This window comes from Ailuropoda melanoleuca, chromosome 1 (genome assembly GCF_002007445.2).
Source record: "Ailuropoda melanoleuca isolate Jingjing chromosome 1, ASM200744v2, whole genome shotgun sequence".
NCBI lineage: Eukaryota > Metazoa > Chordata > Mammalia > Carnivora > Ursidae > Ailuropoda > Ailuropoda melanoleuca.
This window is the reverse complement of record NC_048218.1, coordinates 167,732,032-167,754,757: the sequence shown is the minus strand read 5'-3', so window position 1 is coordinate 167,754,757 and position 22,726 is coordinate 167,732,032. Positions and strand designations below refer to the sequence as shown.

The 22,726-nt window shown below is 56.6% G+C and overlaps 1 protein-coding gene across 2 annotated transcripts in view; it reads right to left on the bottom strand.

The window, feature by feature from the left end:
- Nucleotides 1–22,726, bottom strand: part of MINDY4 (MINDY lysine 48 deubiquitinase 4) — a 101,970-nt gene that overhangs the window by 6,450 nt on the left and 72,794 nt on the right. For both annotated transcript variants that reach the window (XM_002919258.4, XM_034669942.1), the window contains 4 exons: nucleotides 12,678–12,741; nucleotides 10,113–10,274; nucleotides 4,070–4,250; nucleotides 3,438–3,510 (listed from right to left, as the gene is read on the bottom strand). In XM_002919258.4, the coding sequence (XP_002919304.1) occupies nucleotides 3,438–3,510; nucleotides 4,070–4,250; nucleotides 10,113–10,274; nucleotides 12,678–12,741 (480 nt within the window). The remainder of the gene's footprint in view (nucleotides 1–3,437; nucleotides 3,511–4,069; nucleotides 4,251–10,112; nucleotides 10,275–12,677; nucleotides 12,742–22,726) is intronic.

Sequence of the window (22,726 nt, the reverse complement as noted above, 5' to 3'; positions counted from 1 at the left end):
GGGCTGCACTCTGGAGACCCCCCTCTGTGAAAAGAAGGGCCATATCAGGTAGTGTCTAAGGGCCTTTCCGTGGATCTCAGCAAGCTGCCAGACGGCCAGGGGTGTGGCGTGCTCCCTGATCGGTCCGGATGAGCATCAGAGATCCTTTGGGGGCAAGATGGCTAGGTTTACGGGTAGGCAGCACATCTCTGCCTGGATTATGACACAGTGGATCATTAACTTGACTTCTATACAATTATGAACTCTCCGAGAGCAAGGACCCAGGGTCTTATCTGGTTGTTTCTTCCATGGAGTCCAGCCCAGGGATTCCATGAGTTGAAGTGATGGGCTCAGGGGACTGGTCGATCCTGTGGTAATGACCTGAGACATGGCCTGAGTTCAGGCCATGGCGCCACATGTACCCCCTTCCTGTCAGGGTGGGGACCTCCTATGGGCAGCAGGGCTCATCCCCCAAGAGGCAGGGCCCTTTCTCCCCAGGGTCTTCACTGACCTTGAAGGCCACTTTCCCAAGTTTCTCCCTTTGAGCTGTTTGAGAATCTGGGATGAAAACAAAACTCAAAGCCTTTGTAATCCAACCCCTTGGAACAGGATTCCAGGAGGCTGGGCCTGCTGTTTCCCATTACAGTGGTATGTTATCTGATGGGTACTGGGGGGAGAAGGGGGAACCAGCATTCCCACTATTCACTCACCCACTCAGCTTTTCTGAGAATAATGCTGGGAAAAATCTCACCACATTAACTGCCCAGGTGGACCCACCATGGTGGGGCAGGTGACAGAGGTCATAGAAGAGGCAGCAGCTGGTTTCGGGAAAGTCCTAGCAGAGGATGGATACTCCTACCTGGGGGAGGGTGGGGGATGGGAAGGAAGGACCCATGGCCCGGAGTATTACAGCAGCCCAGATGCTAGAGGCTCGGCACTTTACCTGACATCTGCCTCACAAGGCAGCCAGAAAGGGCCACAGAGGGGTAGGCACTGCCCTCACCAGGCACCAGAAGTTCTCAGAGTGTGGTCCTGGGACAGCAGCACCAGAAATTCCCAGACACTCCCCAGATATGCCAATTCCCAGGCCCCACCTAGCTCTACTGAACCAGAACCCCTAGGGGTAGGACCCACTGATGTGTGCTTTACCACAACCTCCGGGGATGTCTGCTAAAGCCTGAGGCCCACACTCTAGAGAAAATCTTCCCAATGGCTGAACCACAGATGGAGACAGGTGTGTCAGAGTATCAATCCCCACATCCATCAGGGGGCTGGCTAGAGTCTGGGCCAACAGAGTTCCCAGGCCAGTTGTCCCTAACCTTGTGTGCTGCACACATGTGATTTTCTATCTGTGACAAAGAACTAGGAAGCATGGCTAGAGCCTTGCCCTCACGCTCTGACAGTGAGCAGGGACAGAAAAGGGCAGGGCAGGGACTCAGCCTGGACTATATGCCCCAAGCCAAGGACTCACGCCTGGCTGCAGGCAGTGACCCCAGTTTCCCCCATCATTTCATGGCACACAGCTACAGCTAGGATAGGTGGTGCCCTGGCAGAAGGGGACAGCTGACAACAGAGGAAGAGGCACTCTGGGCCCATGCTCATGCTCAGATGACCCTGGACTGAGCTCCCCAACAGACCAGAGCCCCGAGTCAGTGTCAACCACTGGACAGTTAGGGCCAAGCCCAGAAAGTCCAACCCCTGGGCCCACTGGAGATACTGGTGAGTCCTGCAGTGGAAACATTCTTGGGAAAAGAGGCGTTATTCCAGATGGGGTCATGGAGAGGTCCCAGGTGGTGGTCCCCCATCCTCCCTACAGAGACAGATGGAGGCCTTCGGAGTTGGGGAGGTGGGCGGAGCCTGTGCCCAGGGTGCGGTCCCAGCCCTGCTTGGCAGGCCCGCCTCCAGGAAGGATGCCCTGTGGCCTCCTGCCGCGTCCTGCAGAGGGTGCCAAGGCCAGTGTCACCTCCTTTTTCCACTGCTGCCCTTCTCTCATCACCTGGAATGAGTGGCCCTTTGTACATGAAAGGAAAGCGGCCTGCATGGGCCTTTAATCCTCCCGACGAAAGAAAAGCAGCACATGACCCCACAAGAATGCTTTGTCCCTGGCTTGGTGGGCGGGCAGGCGGACGGATGAACAGATGGATGAATAGATGGGGCCTAATGAGGATGTCCCAACGTCTCCCGCATCCCCTCCCTGGTGTTTCTGCTGTGATCATGGCTCCAGTCAAGGGCTCACTAGCCTGCGGTGAGCAGCACCCAGAGGCTGCAAGCGAACCCCCTGGATCGCAGGTGGTCAGTGCCCCCGGGCCTCAGCATTATCCATGTCCTCCACCCCAGGTTAATCACTTCACAGTCAGGGACACAAGGTTCTGCCTGAGGTCACACGGTGGCAAGGGCCACTAAGACAGTAACAGTGAGAGCTGTTCACAGAGCACCTGGCAGGATACCGGGTGCTCTCACAACAGCCCTGCACTTGGCTCTAGCATTTTCCCAGTCTTACAGCTGACAGTGTGAGGGACACATAGGTGAAGTCCGACAGCTCATGGCCAGAAAGTGGAAAGGATTCGAACTCTAGAACCCACATCACCACGTGCGAGTTCTAGAGCTTCCCCCAGAAGGCAATGGAAGGCAGACCTCCTCCCTCCCTCTCCTGCTCCCCCCACTGCACCCTGAGGCCTCCAAGTCATTACCCAAAGGCTTTGTGAAGGGCCTGCCTGAGGCTGGGGGGGAAGGGACCAGAGCACCAACCCCACAGCCCTCCAGAGGACTGTTCCCAGCCCTGGGGCCTGGTCATTGGGCTCGTGAGTGAAGTGAGCCCCAACTTACGCTGAGCCTGAGCTGGAATTGGGGAGTCAAGAACCCCCCACCCTGTGTCTGAGGCTACAGGGCACCTCTGCTTGGGGTTCAGAGGGCCAAACCCGCACCAACAGAATGACTGGGGCTGCTCGTCCTGGACGCAGAGGGTGTCTCTGCTGCAGGAAGCCATCTCAGAGCTACACCCTGGGGGCCGCTGAGGAACTAGGCACTCCCACCTTCCTGTCCTGCTCAAACACCTCCTACCCCACCCCTCCCCAACCTGTACCGCGACCTGTCCTTCCTCCTGACTGGGCCTAACAGCCCTCACCACACGTGCTGGGGACTGCCGTGAGCAAGGACGGACCTCAAGTAGCAGCTACTCATGCCACCGCCCCTGCCACAGGGGCAGCCTCAGAAGCTGTCTGAAGACACAGTCCCCTCCCAGACCATGCACTTCTCCACTTGGGCCACAGAGACCACAAAATGCTACATACAAACCAGCCCCGAGCACTGCGTCTTTCCAGTCTGCGGAGGTCCTGCACCACAGACTCTTAGTTGGGGCAATCCAGAAACCCATCCTCCTTCCTGCAGGTATGACTACCCCCCACCACACCTCCCAGCCACTCGGTGAGCTTCCAGAGCCAGAGCGAGACCCGACTCACCTGGTTCTGATGCAGAGCTCAAGGGGCGGGACGAGGTCGTTGTCTTTGTCCTCAGGGATGGTCTGGGTGGTGTCTGGGGGCCGAGAGAGAGACACACACACACTCATCAGCCCTGGACCTGAGCTTGCTTTAAGGTCATCACCAAAAACCCAGCTCCTGGGAACAGACTCTTCTGGCACCTGCCCCGCTTCTCCCCGTGACTGGACCCATCCTTATTCCTGCTCATTGGTTCTCTCCTGGACCACAGCACTCTCCTCACAGCCTCCCACCCCCCGTCTCCACCCCTCCCCCCTGCTCTCCATCAGCTACCAGCATAATTCGTTCTAAAAACACATCTGATCCCATCACTCTCCTGCTCCAAAACCTTCTATGGCTCCTCACTGCCTGCAGAAGAAAACCCAAACTTGTCGGCATGGTATCCGGGGCTCCCTACTCTGTGGTCTCACATTCACCGTACCCCTCTAATGCCACCAGTTTCTCGGGGCCCCGCTCCGGCTCGTCCTGCAGGAGGATGCGCCTACACCCGCTCTCTGATCCCCCAGTGCAGACACGGGTCTGCGGGTCTGCGTTGCTCTCTGACTGCCCTGAGGACGTGCGAGGGCCGAGGACGCAGGCCAGTGGGGGCAGCGTACCGATGCTCAGCCGGATCTGCTCCTGCTGGTTGGCCAGGCCGTCGTAGTAGTACAGGTCGAAGAGCCGCTCGGCCCTCCAGTCTCGCAGGAGCTCTGGCTGCAGGCCGAAGAGCACGCTGAAGTGGCTCTCACTGCACACCACCCAGACGGGGAACCTCGGCGTCTTCAGGAAGCAGCCCACCTGCCAGAGGGACAGGGAGTGGTCAGAGATGCGCGTGCTAGCTCCAGGGAAAGGGCCGGAGCATCTTCCGTCTGACCCAGGCCTGGGCTGAGTTCAGAGAGCTCTGTTGGGGATCGCGGCCTCTGAGCCAGGCTGGGAGCCCCTTGCGCAGCTCACAGACACAGCTTGTCTCCCGGAGCCGTCCCCACCACTCTCAGGGGCTTTCCCTCACCCACGGTCACGCTGCGAGGTACCTCGGCCTGAAACCCGGGCACCCCCGCTGCTTCCTTTCCCACACCTAGCTGGCTCACGGGGCTGCCCATCCCGCCTGCAGCCAGCTGCTCCTCCCCAGACCATGACCTTCTCACCTGTTCTTCCACACCCACACCCCGCAGCCGCACCAGACTCTCACCAGTCCTCGAACACGCCAGTGCGGCCAGTCCCTGGGCCTGTGCACCCACTGTCCCCCATCTAGAGTGCGGGACACCTCTCCTCCCCTTCCAGGTCCTGCATCACCCAAACTACCCAACCAGGGAGCACAACTAACTCCCTCTAGCTCCCCAGTGGGGGTTACTAGGTAGCAGGTAGTAGGTACCAGGTACCTGCCTTCTCTCCTGCAGCGCATCACTGCCTCCCCAGGACGCACCGGCCTGCCTCTCTGCACACCAGACTATGCCCTCAGCACCAAGGGCAGGGGTCAGAAGTCGACATGAGCAAATGTTTGACGAGTGAGGGTCCTCATGCATGAAGTGGAACTCCAACTAGGTAGGACTTTACCTTGAAGACAGGTGGGCTTGGAGCCACAGGGAGAAGGGAGAGGGGGGCCTCTGGGTGAGCAGTCTGTGGGGGGTGCCAGGAGGGCCTGTCCAGAGATATCCAGGGACTAGCAGGGCATTCGGGAAAGAGCACAGGGAGAAGAGGAGGATAAAGAGCTGGGACTTTCTGATGAGAGACTCCCTTGCAAAGCACCCTGCCGAGGGGTGTTCAGGGAAGGCAGCTGGCAAAGAACGTGCCCCAGGACCTTCAGTGCTGCTGCTCTTGGAGCGGCGGGGGCCCACTGCACAGTCGCCCAGTGGCCTGGCTGGCTCTGCCCCTCAGGCTGGCTGGTCCTGTCTGTGCTCTCTCCCCATCACCTGTGACTCCCTGGGGCAGCACCTCTCCCTACCCCGGGCCCTGCTTTATTCAGCTCTGTGCATGCCATGGGCCAAGCTGACTCTGGCCTAATCCCCACCAGCCTCAAGGAGATGTTTGCGTGCTCAGGTATTTACAGCCACAGCCTGCGGATTAAGGAAAGAATGGGAATTATTTTTCCAGTGGGGAGAAGGGCATACTTTCTCTGGCCTGTCACAGAAGAGTGGCCGAGCGGTCTTCCTGGGGCCCCTTGGAGCCCTCCTGGAAGCTGACTCTGGGCTGGGGTGTCTTGCAGGGGGGCTGTGCTCAGGTCCCTAGTGAAACACTTGCCCATGAACAGGTGCCTCCACCAGAGGGTAGGATGGCGATCTTCACAATGTGTCGCTCTCCCATTTTCCAAGTGTCCCACCCCGCCCCCGCCTGGCCAGTAGGGCCCTCACCCCAGCCCCTTGTGACATTAAAACATAACTACAGAGCTCTCTCCTTGGTGGATGTGGGGGAATTAGATGGCTTAGAGCACGGGCTAGACGTGCCTAAACCCCACTGCAAATTTGGCTCCCACTCCAGGCTCAGAAGGGGCTTTTCTGGTGAGGGCCTCACCTCGAACAGGGAGCCTTCTCGGGGACCCAGGGCTCTTTCACTGCAGGAAAAAGAGCCATGCAACCTGCCAGGGGGCAGGCATCTACATAATCAGCCACCCCGAATTTTCCAGCAGAGGGGACAAAAGGGCAGCTTGCCATTTATTCAACGGTCAAAAGATTACGGGCAAAAAAAAGCTGCCCAGAGACTTTATAAATGAGCTTTCTCATTCGGGAGCCCCTTCCAAGTGGGTGACATTTTCCAAAGATGAAATTCACTTCCTTTGGGTTCAGAGGTAGCTGACCGAAGGCCCGGGGCAAGGAGGGAGGGGGGGGGCACATTTCCTTCAGTACAGTCTGAGGCTTTCTCCAGGGAGGGGACCAGACAGCACCATTAGGAATCACTTTTAAAGGGGGGGTTCTTAAATCTTTTGCAGGGGCGAGGTGAGTGAATGCCCCCACACCCAGCGGTGGACGGCCAGTTCAGAAGCCTTCATTTAAAAGAACCAACATCTGACCGCTGGCAGAATCGCCGTCCGTCATCTGTAAGGGTAACGGTCATTCAACACGCCTTATGTGCCAGTCCCAGACACTATGCTCGATGATGGCGTTACAGCAAAGAAGGAAACAAGACTAGTCTTGTCCGGGGCGGGGGGGGGGGGGCTCACTGGATTAATAGGGAAGACAGATAGTCATCAAACAGTCATATAGACGCATTTGCACTGCCCTGCCCCGAATCTAAGATGCCATCAGAATCACTATAAATGTTTGCTTCACGAAGAAGCAAGCTGGCAGTTGAAGTCCGACACAGCAGCAACTGCAACAGTGCCTCAAAATTTCAGCAATGTTCAAATGCACGCAAAGTTTGCATCTCAAAAGCAATGAAATGTGACACCTGGAACCAAGAGGAGGCCTATGAAGGAAAGCATTAAGATTCTGTGATGGAGGGGGACCAGGTGGCAGGGGACCATGAGAGCAGGCCCCTATTTAGACGGACTGATTAGGTTAGGAGAGGCTTCCCCTAGGAAGTGACATTTAAGTCAAAACGTGAAGGGAGGAAATGGCAGGGACAGGCTCATCGGGCCTTGTAGGCCGTGCTAAGTTGGGGCTTTCGGTCTCTGCATTAGTTAGCTGGGGCCACCAGAACAAAGTTCCACAGGCCAGGTGGCTCAAACAACAGAAATTTGTTTCCTCACAGTCCTGGAGGCTGGACGTACAAGATCAAGGTATGGGCAGGACTGGTTTCTCCCAAGGCCTCCTCTCTCCTTGGCTTGCAGATGGCTGTCTCCTCTCTGTCTTCACAGGGTCTAAAGGCCCGGTTTCCAAATACAGTCATGTTCTGAGGTACTGGGTGTCAGGAATTCAACGTATGAATCTGTGAAGGGACCTAACTCAGTCCCTAACGGTCTCAGAGGATGGAAAAACCACTGAGATGTGTGAAGCAAAGGCATGATGAGATTCAGTCTACTCTTTTAAAGATCACAGTGTCTTCAGTGAAGGACTGGAGGGGGGTGGGGACAGGTGTCCAGACCAGCAATGCTGGTGGCTTGGACCATGGTAGCAATGGACAGACCAGAGAAACAACTTAGGCTAGGAGCCACATGACCTCCTGATGGGCTGGGCACACGCCTGGGTTTGCGAAAGTCGGTGGATGGTGCTATTTGCAGAGCTGGGGAAAACGGGAGGAGGAAGCAGCTGGCAGAGCCCTTCCTGCCAAGCTCAGTCTTTGCTCAGGTCCCTTCATGAAGGCAGCAAGGAACGGGTCCTGCGGGGCATGGGAGAAGTGCTGAAGTTAAACTCCTGATCCCATGCTGTCGTTCCCTGGACTGCCGGTACCCCCCACCACAATCACCGGGAGACAAGAGGGGTTGGCCTTCCCACTGCAGCCCTCATCAGTGGGCTCTGGGGTGGTAAGAGTGAGGTGCAAGTCCGATGGGCAAGACCAGTCCAGGGGAGTCATGGGGAGCCAATGGAGGTCCAGAACACACAGCCAGGCTGGGGCAGAAGGCTGGCTAGTTCAGCAGGGGGTGCATTTCTTGGTCCAGAGCTTCCTCTGCTCCGCCCCCAGGCACATCCAGAGTGCAGCTCATCTAATAAGCTCACCGATAGGCAGGACCTCCCTTACCCTCAGCCCCCACATATTCAGTGAGGGCCCTAGAACCAGGCTTCCAGCCAGAGGCTGCCGTGAGAAGCCCCGGACAGGCTGAATGACAGGCAGGCCCACTTCTGCCATCTGTGAGAGAAACGCTAAGCCTAAGAAGAGCCCCACCATGGACGCCATGCCCCAAGCTGTCCTAAATGCCAGATCTTCCCCATGGTCATACTGGTGCTGCCCAGTGGAGGGGGACCAGCTCTGAGCACCGATGTTAAATCTCCCTGGATTCCTTCCACACCCAACACGGCCAACCATGTAGGACCAGAGGAATTCAGGGATAGAGGGGATGGCAGGTGGTGGTAAGCGAGAGGACAGGCTTTGTCTATACTGCCAGACCTCTGCCTTCTCCTTCAGACGCCCAGTCCTCAGTGAACTCTGCGGAGGAGAGAAGGCCTGAGGGTCCTTCCTTAGAAGCTTGCTGCCCCAAGGCAGAGGAGCAAACATCCTCTTGCTGCAGAGAGATACAAGCCTCAGTTTTCAGCCAAGCATATTTCAGCAGAGGGGGTCTGTGTGGATTCAAGAATTTGGATCCTTGTAGGGCCTAAATTTCTTCAATCGGCATTTTATTCCAAGGGAAGAATGACCCCCAACTGATGTTCCCATCAATTACCCTCCATAGACCAAAGGAAAATAGTTTACTTTCTGACCAACACCCTCAACGCAAGAATGAAACCAGGGCTCATGGTAAGCCTGGGGATTCCATGAGCCTGGCCAAGGTTCCCTCTCTCAGCCCATGGAATTTCGTGCTGAATGCTTTCAGAGCCCACCCAGGGCTGGACGCTCAGGGGCCCTGATGCTTCTCCTGGCCCACGTGGCCACATTCCTGGGCTCCCTCCTGACACCGGCAAATCAGAGAGGGAGCACTATCGTTCTTTCCTCCCCAAGTCTGTGGAGCCAAGAGGTCGGCTTCCTGTCTGTGGGGGCAGGACCTGGGGGTGCAGCCACACCACATGGCCCATTAGCAATGGGGCGGCAAGCAGCCTGAACTTGTGATCAAGCTTAAAGGGCACCATGACACCAGCCAGAGAACAATGTCTTCTCTGACAACACGAAAACCGAGGCTCAGAAAAGGCCTAACAGCAGGCTAGGACAGGAACATGGGGCCCGGCACCAACTGCCCACACTACAGAGACACACAGCCACCTTACCCTGCCCAGCTTCGCCAGGGGCCCGGCCCCTTCCAAGACCCTGGCTGCAGGGAGAGAGGAAGGAAAGGGGGCAGTACACTAGCAAACAGACTGAGTGGCCTGTTAGGGTTGAACTGTGCCCCCCCTAAAAGATCCGTGGAGATCCTAGCCCCCAGAATGTGACCAACTTGGAATTACGGTTGTTGTGGATGTAACTAGTTAAGATGAGGTTAGCGGAGTAGAGTGGGCCCTTAGCCCAACACAACCGACGTCCTTCTAAGAAAAGGAAAAGGCACACGGGGGGAAGATGGCCACTGACAACAGAGGAAGAGACTACAGTGATGAATCCACAAGCCAAAGAATGCCACAGATTGCCAGAAAACACCAACAGCTAGAAGAGATGAGGCTGGATTCTCCCAATGGGTGTCAGCGGGGACATAGCCCTGCTGACCTCTTGATTTTGGACTTCTGCTAGGAGAACTTCTGCTCCAGAACAAATTTGTGTTGTTTTAAGCACCCAGTTTGTGGTGCTTTGATGTGGTAGACCTAGGAAGCTAGGACTATGGCCTAAGACCTCAGGTCCCCCATCCCCGAAGAAGACCCCATCCCAACACACACACACACACACACACACACACACACACACACACCAACTGCATCTGCTCGGACCCACAGTCACACTGGAGTCCCTTGGCTGGCTTTGGGTGTGAATTCCATGACAGTACTCGAGAGCAGTGAAACCATACTTCCTCCCAAACCCTCTATGATTGAGACTGGGCCAAATTCTGACCGGCTCTGGGAACTGGAGTTGAACTTCCCTTTCCCCGCCTTCCCTCTCTCTCGTGCCCGGGCGCCGGACCCCTCTGTCTCGGGAGCCCTGAGCCCCCAGTACCTGGCACACATTGTAGTGCTCAAAGAGAGATAAGAACCCAATGTCACTGCGCGCAGCAATGCCTTTGAGCAGCGTGATGTTGCCGTTCCCAGAATCCAGCTCCACCACATCGTTGAAAACATTGGACACTGCTTTCCCGGTCAGGAGCAGATTGACGAGTTCCTGTAGATGAAAGAAAGGGGAAAGGCTTGTCCAGGGGAGATCGGGAACAAAAAAAAAAGGGGGGGGGGGGAAAAGGAAGGAAAGCAAGGAGGGAAAGAGCCCAAAATCACAGGGGGCTGGGACTTGGGAGTTCCCACCGGCCCCCAGAGAAAGCTGCCAGCGGTTCCCAGTTGAACGACTCTAGGAACTCATTGTGACCTCAATCCCACAGGCTCTCACCGAGCGCCAGCTATGCACGGGCCCCGGGCCTGAGCCCCAGGTGGCAGCAGGGGAGGGGGGGTGCCCTGCAGCAGGGAAAGAATGGCTCCTGACCTCGGGTGTCCGAGCCTAGGGCGGGGAGCAGGTGCATCCCTGCGTGGCTGAAGCCCAGTGTAGGATGTGACTGGGACTCTAACAATGTGTGCACACAGCCCTCCGGGGCCAGGCAGACACGGGACCGCATGGCTGAGTCACAGCCACTCTGTGGAGAAGCCACATTTGGGTGGGTCTTGAAGGATGGCATTTTTTTCATAAACTTTTTTATTTTGAAATAATTTTAGACTCAGAAGAATTTGTAAAAATAGTACAGAGAGTTCCTGTGCACCCTTCACCCAGCTTCCCCCAACAATAACATTTGACACAACCAGTGCCCGTTATCAACGCCAGGAAGCGGACAATGGTGCAAACACCAAGAAAGCGACTCTAGGCCTTATTTGGATTTCACGGGAGATGGCAGGGTCTTCAAGCAGGGAGGGAGAGTGGAGGCCTGCAGAGGCAGACAGGCAGAGGCGAGGAAGCCCCAGACTGGGTTCTAGATCTGTCCCTGCCCTCGTCAACCAAGTGGCATCACACATTCAGGGGCCACATGACTTGTGCCACACAGCCGACAGAGCGACAAGCCTGCTGACCCCAGAACCGGGTGATCAGTGACATGTGGAGCCCTGTTCCTCTGGCTGTTTCCTTCAGCCAGAGCCTTCTGCATCGAGGTGGTGGGAAGGGCCCTTCCTGCAGTAGGGCATCTAGGGGTCCAACCTCCTGGGAGGAATGAGGACCCTGGGGCTCACAGACAGGAGAGGATCTCCCCAAGCCACACAGCTAGCTAGTGACAGAGCTGGATTTCCACCCACATTTTCGAGCATCTTGCCTGGTGCCCTTCCCTCTCTCCTCACTTGTTACCCGCAGGGTACCACCTGGCCGCCGAAGATCCCAGAGGAACACTGGCCACTAAGTGACTGCTGTGCCACCGAGGAAGGATCTGAGTGAGCCCAGCTTTCGCACTTGGGCAGGCAGGACCCTCCGTCTGACCCACCCTGTCAGGGCTGGCATGCGCGGAAGGCCAGCAGGCAGCAATCGCCCCATGGTACAAGGGAATGGCCAGGATAGGCCGTTCCCAACATAAACTTTGAAGGGAAGAGTTCACAGAAGTGTTTTCCCCTGAATTATAAAAGCCATGCCCCGGTGAATAAATCCCTCCGTCAACACCAAGACCCCTGCCCTGGTGACAGTAAAAAAGGCCCCCTCTGATGGCCACAGAGGGAACCCCATTGGAGGGAGATAGCGAAGGGGCCCCATTGTGTCCTTGCAGAGGAAATGAGAAAGAATTTGGAGGAAATGTCTGCTCTGAGATACTGCACCTCAGGGGCAGCGGCTGCTAAGAAAGGCGTGGCCTTTTTCAGATGGGTTCAAGTTTTCCCACCTGATTTTCAAGGGGGAGAAAAAGGCTCCTGTTCCCTATCCGTCTCAAACCTTCCTCAGCACAGGAAGCCCTCTTGAAATGGGGGAGAAAGGGGAAATAGGCTGCTCCTGCCCCAAGACTCAAAATCAACACAGTAGCAAAGCTTAGGGTCATGTAGCCCCTTGCTACTCAAAGTGTGGTCCGTGGACCAGCGGCATCACCTTCTCTGGGGAGCCTGTTAGCAATTCAGGACTTCAGGCCCCAGGCCAGACCCACTGGATCTGAGCCTGCTCTTCAACAGGACTCCCGAGGGGTTCATGGGCACATCAAAGTTTAGGAAGAACTGGTCTAGTACAAACTCCTCATTCTACAAATGAGGGAACTGAGGCTTGGGGAGGGGAAGAAGATCAGCTCAGCTTGGGGAGGGTCACTGCCAAGCTGGTGCCCTGTGCGAACACAAACGGTGCCATGATCCTCATCTCCCCAGCTGGCCCAGAGCCCCCAGTCTGTCCTCGGGGCTCTGACTGGGGCGCTGGGCTGTGTGGCGCCTGGCTCTGTCTTTGGTACCCCCTGCAGAGCCAAGCACACAGAGCGGGCACAGCAAGCTCTCAGAAGCAGAACCTGACCTTTCTAGGTCTCCATGCCAGAGGCTGGCACATGCTGGGAAAGGGCTGGCAGGGGCAAAGAAAGAAGGGAGGAGGAAGGAAAAGAATCACTCAGCTGTCCGGCACCCCACGACACCCCCTGACCTGGGTGCAGTATCCATGTGCTCCAATCAGGTGGCTGGTGGGGACATCAAAGTCCTGGCGGACACTAGAAGACACAGACGAAGTGGTATTAGCACGCCTCTGCCTGACTCGGGCCTCCCCAGCAAACCTCTCTGGGTGATCAGGGGCTCCTCTCAGGCTCCAGTCTGAGGCCCAGAATTCTGGATTTGGGGCCAACCCAGTGCTCCACAGCTCATGTTCACTCTGCTCTGGGCAGTGGCCTCCGCTCTGGCTTCACCAGGGCCACTACCAACATGCAGAAGGGTGACGGAAGCGTGACACAGCAGGGAGGTCCCTGCATTTGCAATCCAGCACCCCCCATTCCCACCCTGACTGCCGCTTACCAACTTGGGCACTGGGACATCCCCTTCTATCTCCGGGCCTCGGCCTGTGAGTCTGTTCAATGGGAGCAATGGGAGTCCTAAAATAATAGTTGCCATCGCCTGGGCACAGACCGTGTACTAGGCCCTGTACACACACGATTACTCAAATGCCAAGAGAAAACCAAAGCTCAGAGCAGTGCTGACTTGCCCAGGGCAGGGGGCTTATGTGCTATGGAGCTGGAGGGGGACCCCGTGGCCCATCTTGGAGGCCTGTGCTCTAACAACCCCAGGTCACCACAATGGCTCTACCCTCAGATGGGGGCCCCCCAAAAGGCATGAGGTGCAAAGCCCCTTGGCCAAAACACATCCCTCAAACCAGAAGAAACTGATTTTTTAAGAGCTGTACAGAGCCGGGGACTAGGAGTCACTGTCAGCGTGGCTCTGTCACAGGCGAGGCCAGCACCAGGAGGCAACCCAGCCCTCCATGAATCTCAGCACTCTCCAACCAGCTAGAAAGCCCACCACCAGGACACAATGCCTTTTCCCTAGCCCCACATAAATCCCTGTTGATCAGAACCGTGGACAAGTGAACAGGAAAGGAGCCAGCCTCTCTGGAACGCAGCCCCACACCCAGTGAAGTAAGGCTTACTATATTTTATAGACATGGAAAGACTCAGAAGGGCATCGCTGGGGGTGACGGGAGGCTGTGGCACATGCCCTGGGGCGCGCTGCCAGCCCAGCGCCGTGCCCGCCGCCCAGCCTGCCTCCTCCAGCCCCACCCCAAAGAGACCACAGACAGACAGCCCAGAGGAAAGGGCTCAGCAATCACAATGTTTGTTTTCCCTTTTAGTGGAAGAGAAGAGAAACCTGGTCTCAATTTTATGCTTTAAATCTAAGATCTGCCATAAGTCCACAAACCTAAAACACCCTGGCCCCGTCTCCTTCCCAAACAAGTTTAGAAACTCAAGCTCCATGACCTTTGCCGGAGAAATGCTTTCTTGTGGTTTTTAATAACCGTGGCCAAATGGGGATGGTCTGGGGTCCACGCAGGAAGATGGGCCAGGTCAGCACTGCAGGGGCCCGGCGGAGAAGCACAGAGGACTGGGGGTCCTGGGAAGGGCCCAGGAGGCTCCCCCGCCAGAGACAGCCCAGCAGGCCTGGGAAGGAGCCGGCTGGGGCGCCACATGGCCGAAGGCAGTGCTCAACTGGCGCTGGTTCAGGCAGAAGAATTGATGGAAACACTCTCCGCAGCATATACGGGCATCTTCTGAGGAGAAGAAAATAACCTCAAAGGAGCCCTGGGTGGACTGATAAGCATCGCTGGTCCCGAGCCAGCCCAGAGCTTTCAGAAGCGGTCCGATCTTCATAATCTCACAGCCTCGTGCTCACCCAGCGGGTTTGAGAGCCTGCGTCAGCTGAGAGCCGAGGGACAAGCAGAAAGGACAATGGGAGGAAATGGTAATTGCATCCTTAGGTGCAAACACGATGGGAAATTCAGGAGAGAGCGCGGAGCTTGAAAGGGAGGAACGTCTGCATTTCACATTAGGGCTTTCGGGAGACGCCAGGGAGCAGCTTACGGCTTAAGAGATTTACAACTTTGGCAAATCTAGATGCCCAGACCTCCCTCTAGGGGAATTCCCTGGAGAGCAGAGTGTAGGAGTCCTTGAGCAAAGGAAAACTGCTTCTACCCTGCTCAGAGAGAGGGCAATTCAAAGGGCAGTGCTGTCACCAGGTCAGAGTTCCAGCTCCGGCCTGCCGTGTGGTGGCCGACCCTCCTCTCTGGGCCTCAGTCTCCCCTTCTGTGACATGAGGGCCTTGCACAAGATGCATGGTGCTATGGGCTAAACTGTGTTCCCCCAAATTCATATGTTGAAGCCCTGATCCCAGTACCTCAGAATGTGGCTGTGTTCAGAGACAAGTCCTTTCAAGGAGTGATTTCAGTTCCCCAAGCCCATTAGGGTCACCCTAATCCAGTCTGACTGGGTCCCTGCAGGAAGAAGATGCCAGGGATGCGAGCTTGCAGAGGAAAGACACAGAGCCTGGCAGCTGCCCGCAGGCCCAGGAGAGAGGCCTCCAAGGAAACGAACACTGCTGACACCATGATCTTGGACATCCAGTCCCCAGAACTGGGAGTTTCTGCTGTTTAAGCCACCGAGGCTGTGGCACTTTGTGACGGCAACCCTAGCAAACACACACCAAGCGGCCTCCAACGTCTGTTTAGACTCAGAGCTCCTTCTTCAAATGTCATCTTCTAGGCAGAAGCCAAATATGTAAGACATAAAGGCAGAGCTGCTCTGGCCGAAGGCATCCCATCCTTCTCCCTCTTCCAGCCCCTAGAGCTCCTCTGGGGAACCCCCAGGTCTCCAAGGTCATGCAGCGTCCTGGGAGCAGGGGCCGAATCAGAGGAGGGGTTGCCTGGGCTCTGAGGTCCCCACACTTGCTGGGTTTGTGAGCCACAATCTGTGAGAAGCCCTTCCCTGAAACTGACACTGTTCGGTCCAACAGGCAGGCTGTCCCTTCCCCCGTCCACCTGGGGAATGGACAATGTTGGGCTCTAAAAAATTTCTGCACAGCCTGGGGCCAGCTACCAGGCTGGGTGACAGGAGCCAGCAGGAGCATGGGCCTGATGAAACCTGTGCCCTGAGGCTATTGTGCACCAGGGACCCCTTCAGAGAAGAGGAGCTTGCCTGGATTTGGGATTCTGAGAAGCACAGGGTGAGAGGAGCCTGAATGGACTTGCCCAGGGCCAGGAAACTTATGAGGAGTGGCTTGGCCCTGGCTGCCCTGCCACCGGCCTCCTCAGCATTCTGGGAGCCAAGGGCCAGAACCTGGACCCATGGTCAGAGTGACAGCTCGCCTCCGAAGGATCCAGTGGAAAAGGAACAGCGAGCTCTGCCTAGGATGCCAGCAAGGACTGCTTCTCCCAGCTGTGCCCCCATCGAGAGTTCCCAGAGACCACACACTGTACCAAGAAACAGAACAGAGGACGCCAGGGCTGGCAGAGACCTCAGGGCTCAGCAGTTCGCAGGTGGGAAAAATGGATGCCTAGTGAAAGAACACAGCAGCCTAGGGCTTGTGACAGGTGCCACCCCAGACTCGGCTCCCGCAGCTGGGCTAGAGCTCCGCGGCCTCCCTCCAGTCACTCCTCGTCACATGTCTCCAAGGGGCAGACGCTCTGCCACTGAGCAGCTTACAGGGTTGGAGCTTTGATTCTGTAGACCCTGGAAGCTCACTTTCAAATACACCATCCTCTTGAAAGCCTCGTGAGGCCAGAAGAGCGAGGACCACCATCTCCATTTCACCAATGAGGGATACTGAGGCCCAGAAAGGAGAAGGGACTCGTGGGCTTGTGATCATACAGACAGCAGGCCAGCAGGCTCTGCATCCCCAGAGCCAACACCACACAGTGTCCACTGTGGCCTAGAACATGTGATGCTCCACCTGGCTGGCCAGCCCCAGGCAGGCCCAGAAGCCTTGAAGCCCCACTCCTGATGCCACCTCCCTAGCTGGGGCACGCTTGTCCCTTCACCCTAAAGCCTCCCCAGCACGCATCTGAACGTGTGAATCTGGGTCTCTGGCACCAAAGTTTCTGAATAAGAAGAAAGCAGGTCTAAGTGGCCCAGACACACGTTTCCAACCTACAGTCAAAGTCACTCACCTAAAATCAACGTCCGTGAGGTGGGGGCAGCGGCCAGCTCGGCCTCAGACTGGTTGAGCCACCTCAGGCAAGTCCCTGCCTCGCTCTCAGCCTATGTCTTCACTTATAAAACCAGAGCACTGGAGCCAGGAGTCTCTGGGGACCTTCTGGGATGTGAACGAGTGTGCCTGGTTCGTGACTCTGATGTTTAAAACATCATGCCTAAAATAGGTGGTAATTAACCCGGGAGGATCCGGCCAGCCACCTCCCCGCCACCTGACCCCAAGACACCCCGCTCTGGCCGGGCCTCCCTGCTGCCCCGTCCCTTGGGAATTCTATTGACTTTTAAGGACCAAGCAATAGTGCGAAGGGCATCTGTGCAACGACTTAAGAGAACCTGGGCTCCAAAGGCAGGGAGCCCCTGGATTCGAATCCAGTCACTGCCACTTACTGGCTGTCCCCCTCTCTGAGGCTGCCTCCCCCTGCAGTAGGGGTGGGACGGTGCCTCCCTCTACTATAGACTGCTGGGAGAGCAAGGTGAACTATATAAAGCATCTGGCATTTAGTAAATGTCACTTCCTTTTTCCTACGATAACAACAATAATAACAACTAAAAACACAATGACCAAGAGGTCATGATTCCCGCAACCTCAACTGCTCGTGTCATGGCCAAGAATCCAGAATAAATGGGGGCCTGCAAGCGGTTGAAATGTAACTATGAATATCTATAAAGGACTTGGGTAGAGCGGATATGGACTGTTTTCCCAGGAAGGCCTGCAGGGAGTGGGCAATGAGTCAGTACACCTGCATGGCAGGCCTCCGCTGCCACCTGCCCTGTGTGACCTTCCGCAAATTGCTTTCCATCTCTGAGCCTTCAGTGTGTCATCCCCAACGGGGCTAACAATGTGCACCTCGACAGGCTGTTGCCACGAGGGCCCGGCCCTGAAAGGGTCTCACAAACAGCACAGAGCTCCGCAGGTTGGAGGCACAGGTTGTGACTGCCACTCTCCAGGCAGGGACCGGGACAGGACGGAGCGAGGTGGGGTCTAGGAGGGAGGGCAAGGCGCATGGATGGAGAGAAAGGAGCCGGCCTGGAGGGAGGAAGGGAACAAAGAGGTATCCAAGCCCTTCTCAAGCTGTCTTCTGCCTCACCACCCGCTAGACCTCTCCCCACGTGCTGGCCCTTCCTTCCCAACCAGACTTAGTGAGATTGTTCCCTGCAAACCCCCACCACTGGCCTTCGCCTGCTTTGTCTCGCGGCCTGTTAAAACCCTTCCCACCTATTCCCCAGAGCCCTGCTAAATGTCACCTCTTCCGCAAAGACACCTCCCTCGCCCCAGGACAGATGTGCCCATCTCTCCTCAGCCAGGCCCTTCTCAGAGCACCCGCCCAGGCTTTTTGAGCCTTGTCCCTCCAGGCAGCAAGGACTTTGACAGCCAGAGTTATATTGTGTCCATCTGGCCTCCTGGCACTCAGAATTGGTCTCTAACTCTGCAGATACACAGCAAATGGGCCCTAAATTCTGGGAGCCTGGCCCACCCCACCCCCAGGAGAAGCTACAGGGAAGGCCCGGAAGGAACAGCCTCTAGAAGCTGGATCCCAGGAGGTGTGCGGAGGCAGGCAGAAGGAAGCCTCCCACCCAAGCAACCGAGGCCGGCCTGGAATGGAAGATTCTTCCAGAAAGTTAATTGCTTCTCCCTCCTCCTGAGGCCCATCCTCTTTACCTGGATGCCCAGGCCCTTCGAGGAACATGGAGGGATAGCCGTTGGGTAAGTGGGTAGGGTTGCTAGACGCGCCGAGAGTCAGGAGACTCTCCTAGCTCTGCCACTAGTGCCAGTGTGGGCTGGGCATAGTCGCCCCCTCTGCCATAGGAGGCTCGGGGTGCCGCCCTCAACCACACCCCACCGACATTCACTAGCCCTGTCATGCCACCTCAGCAGCCTGGGGCCGGCCTTGCTTTGGCCCAGACAATGCCGGCTGAACTGAAATGGAGGAGGAAGCTGGTGGACAAGCCCCTGGTCTGGTGTTGGCCCACTTGTTTCCCACTTCTCCTTCTAAGCTGGCAGACACAGCAGGGCCGTGTCTGTCACTCCTCCCCCAGCCCAGGAAGCGGATGCAGGCACAGGGTCTTAGACTGGAGGCCAGGCCACACAGAGAGGGCTCAACTTGCCAGCAACCTGCCCTAATTTCTTAGAGCCTTGGTCCCCACATGCGTAAAATGGGATAACGGCCCCAGGCCTGGTCTGGGTGGTTCTGTGTGTGCCGCGTTATTCTGGGCTGGAGGAGTCCAGGTGGGTGCAGCGGGAGGGTGGCGGAGAAAGCTGAGGGGTATCCCATCTACCCCCTCCTGTCACAACAGCACATCTGGGGCCACCAAGAACCTGGGATTCTCAACAAGGACATCCCCCTGCTCAAATCCTTATGCCACAAGCCACTGGCCCAGCGCACGACTAAGGTGGTCTCTGCCTCGGTGAGCTCTGCCAGATCTGGAAGCTTTGTCATTGCTTTTCTTTGTTTCTGAGGAGAGCCTGTGGGGGCTTCGATTAAGGCCCAGATCTGACCCACTCCCAAACTCACATCTGCTCTCATGTTCTTTGATGAATCCCAAGCTCCCAGTTCCTGACTAGACAGCCCACCCCTCTCCCAGTCAGTGTGGCACCCCTTTGTGGGTTCTGCCTGCCTTCCGGGCCCTCTGTGTTCACACGCGCCATGATGGGTGCAGCCCAGGCCCGGCCACCACGAGGTGTTGGGAATGGGGTCATGGCTGCCAGCAGGCTGAGGGGCACTGGGGTGGCTCAGTCGGTTCAGGGTCTGCCTCTGGCTCAGGTCCTGATCCCGGGGTCCTGGGATCAAGCCCCACATCGGGCTCCCTGCTAGGTGGGGAGTCTGCTTCTCCTTCTCCCTCTGCCCTTCTCTCTGGCTCCTGTTCTCTCTCCTTCTGAAATAAATAAATAAAATCTTTACTAAAAGGAGGGACTTCCTCTCTGCAGGGCTCACCAAAGCCCACCACACAGCAGGGCCCTCCTGAGAATACAGCTGAGACAGAGGAAAGAAGCATGACAGGACAGAAGGAGGGACACCAGGTCCCAAAGATGCTGTCTCGTTCCTGGATCCAGCCACTCCTAAAGGCCTGGGCTTTTGATATGAATCAATTAATAGTGCTGTTTTCTGCTTATACTGGCTAAGAAGCAAGTTTCTGTCACTTGCCTTTGCATCACCAACACTCACGGTTGGCTTTCTTTCAGGGCTATTTCCACAAAGAAAGAAACTGTGCTGTTGTTTTTCCTCTCCTGGAGAAAGTTTGAGAGAGCCACAAAGCCACCACGGTGTGGGTGCTGCCCCTCACGCTCAGCGCCTGGATTGTACTGTTCAGAAACTACTTCAGCAGATGACAAACTACTGCCTATTTTGGACTTTCAAGATTGCCTTTGGATGGCCCACGTTGCCACTGCAGTGAGTGCCACGGGTGTGAGGCACGAAAAGGGTCTCTTCCCAAGCTGTCCCCCCCACCACCCGGGCCTTAGCCACCAAGTGGTCATCTCCGGAGCCTTCCCTTGTGTCCCCCGACCCCAGGGCCCCAAGCATCTTTGAGACCTGTGAGAGCATGCTGGGGAAAGTTCTAGGCCATGCGGATTGGAAAGCGATAGAGCTAGGTAAGCATGAAAGCCTGTATGAGATTTACTGTAAGCAACGCAAGATCTTAGGAAGGAAAATAGATGGCTGGAAATCAAGTGGAAAAAAATAAAACCTTCACGAGGCTTTGCAGTCGGCACCAGTAAACAAAATTCAAAGGCCAGTTTCGCTACTGTTCTTCCAGCCTCTGAGGCTGAAGCGGCCAGGCTGTGCCCGGCTACGTTCACATCTGCCCTTGGCACCCTCACCCTGGCTCCCCACAGAGCTGGGAACAGCCCACGATAGGAGGCACTGATGTGGGTGCAAGGCCTGCCCCTGGGCCTCGGGCAGACATCTGAGAGCCCTTGCTCAGAGGGTGGGATGGCCATGCCCTCAGGCACACACACACACACACACACAAAATCAAGTCACCTTCACACAATCTCGAACATCAGCAACACCCAGCCCTGCAACCTCACGGATCCCTTGTCCACGCACACACCAGCACAAGAGCACACGCATGCGCCGTACTTGTAAAGAGCCGGGGGGTTCCCAGCCCCCCACTCGGCTTCTCCCCTGCTGCTGCACAGCATATGATCTGAGAGACGGCCCTCTTCGGGCTACCAGGACATGTTTGCAACTGCCCAAAGTATTAACAGATCACCCTGAAACGGCATCAAAGGGTTTGGCGAGGCTGAACCTGAACTCCAGAGCAGGAAGGCCCTCAGGGATCGTCTGGTCCTACAGCTGGTAAGCTGTGAATGCAGAGCTGGGGCTTCTCCAAACAGGGGTCTCCTGGGGCCAGGCTGGGAGACCGGGGGGCGGGGGAGGGCAGGGGTCTCTGCCTCCCCAACCCCCCAACCACACACACACACCCTAGTCCTGCTGTGTCTGCTTTTTACAGTGAGCTTCGGGATACAGTTTATTTGGAAAAAGTCAGATTCCAGGTTCACTACGGAAAGAGTTTCAGAAGCACTGGTTTGCCTCCCTCCTATTAGAGGTAAAGGGCCTAAGGTGCAGGCTGGGTCAGCCATAAGTGTGTTGGCCCCAGAGCAGAGATGAGGACCCAGGCGTCCTGAAGCTATATCTCAGCCAACAGGTGGGATGCTTTTGTGTGAACTGTCACCCACTGGGCTGCCCCGGACAAGCCTATCAGCTCAGCCTGACATACAGAGCCTGTGCTAGGTGCCATCTGCCCCCATGTACCCAAGTGTCCCTAAAGAAAGGTCTTTGCAAGCTGCCAGCCCCTGCACTTCAGCCCCAGGAGGAAATGGCTTTCACCACTCCAGGACGTTGTCACTGCCAAAGGAATCACAGCGAACCTGCAGCTAGGTCTGCCATCTATCCTGAGAACAGAGACCAGAGGCTGTAGGGAGCCGAGAAGCACCTCTGGAGTGTGCGATGGGCACAGAGGAGGCGTGGGCCGTTCCAGGAGCTCCCCTTCTAAGGCCAGAGAACAGCTCCTTCAGAGCAGCCCTGGAAATGCCAGGAATGCTACCGTGTTATTGTAAATAATGTCAGCGTGAATCTCTCAACAGGACGCGGGCACCATTTCGACAGGCCATTCTCCTCCTCACCATCAAGCCTGTCTCTTCACCTCACACTGCCCCCCAGGGGAGCCCCCCAGACCGCAGGGAGGGGTGACTGGCTCCGCTCCATGTCACGAGAAGCCCTGTGCCCAAAGCCTGCCCTACTCTCCACCCGAAGCTCTTAGTCTATCTAGAAGTGGTTTTGAACTTGAACAAATAAGGCAGAGGAGAGTGTCATCTCAAGCACATCTCTGGAGGGCGCACTCCCAGGGTGGGGACTGGTTCTCCCACCTCCCCTTTCTTGCCCCTCTGAGCAACTGCACACAGCACCCCGGGAGCCCGCCGGGCCGCTGAGGACGTGCCTGCTGGGTGAGCACCACCACAGCAGGACCCAGCCCCCACCTGCAGGCCATCCCTGGGGCCATGTCTCCACCACCAGGCACCAAGCTGAGCCTGAGGGCAAGACATGACAGGATGAGCACAGCTGTGACAGGGTCAGGCCAGCAGTGGCCATCATTGAAGGCTTGCTACCCAGCAGCAGCCGAGCCAAGCACTCAACTTATAAACCTTCATTCGATCTGGTAAAGCAGGAATTATCATCCCCCTTTCACAGAGTGAGAAACTCGGGCTCAAAGGAGTAGAGACTCAGGCCTGAAACCAAGCGGCAAACCCAGTCTGGGGCCCGGCTGTCTGGGCTGAGCTGTGTGGGCCTGGGGCCAGCCTTGTTTCTTCCTCTGAAAGTTGGGGAGGCTGATAGGAGTCACTGGTGCCACCTAACAGGGTCGTGTGGGGACGAGGCAAATTTCCGGTGTAACATGTTGCAGCATGGGATCGGGTACAGGGGAAGATTGCTGGATGTTGCCTACTCTCGTTCCCACTGCTGATGAGGGTGTCCTCTGTGTTGCCTTCTCAGAAGGGGAGGGGAGGCCC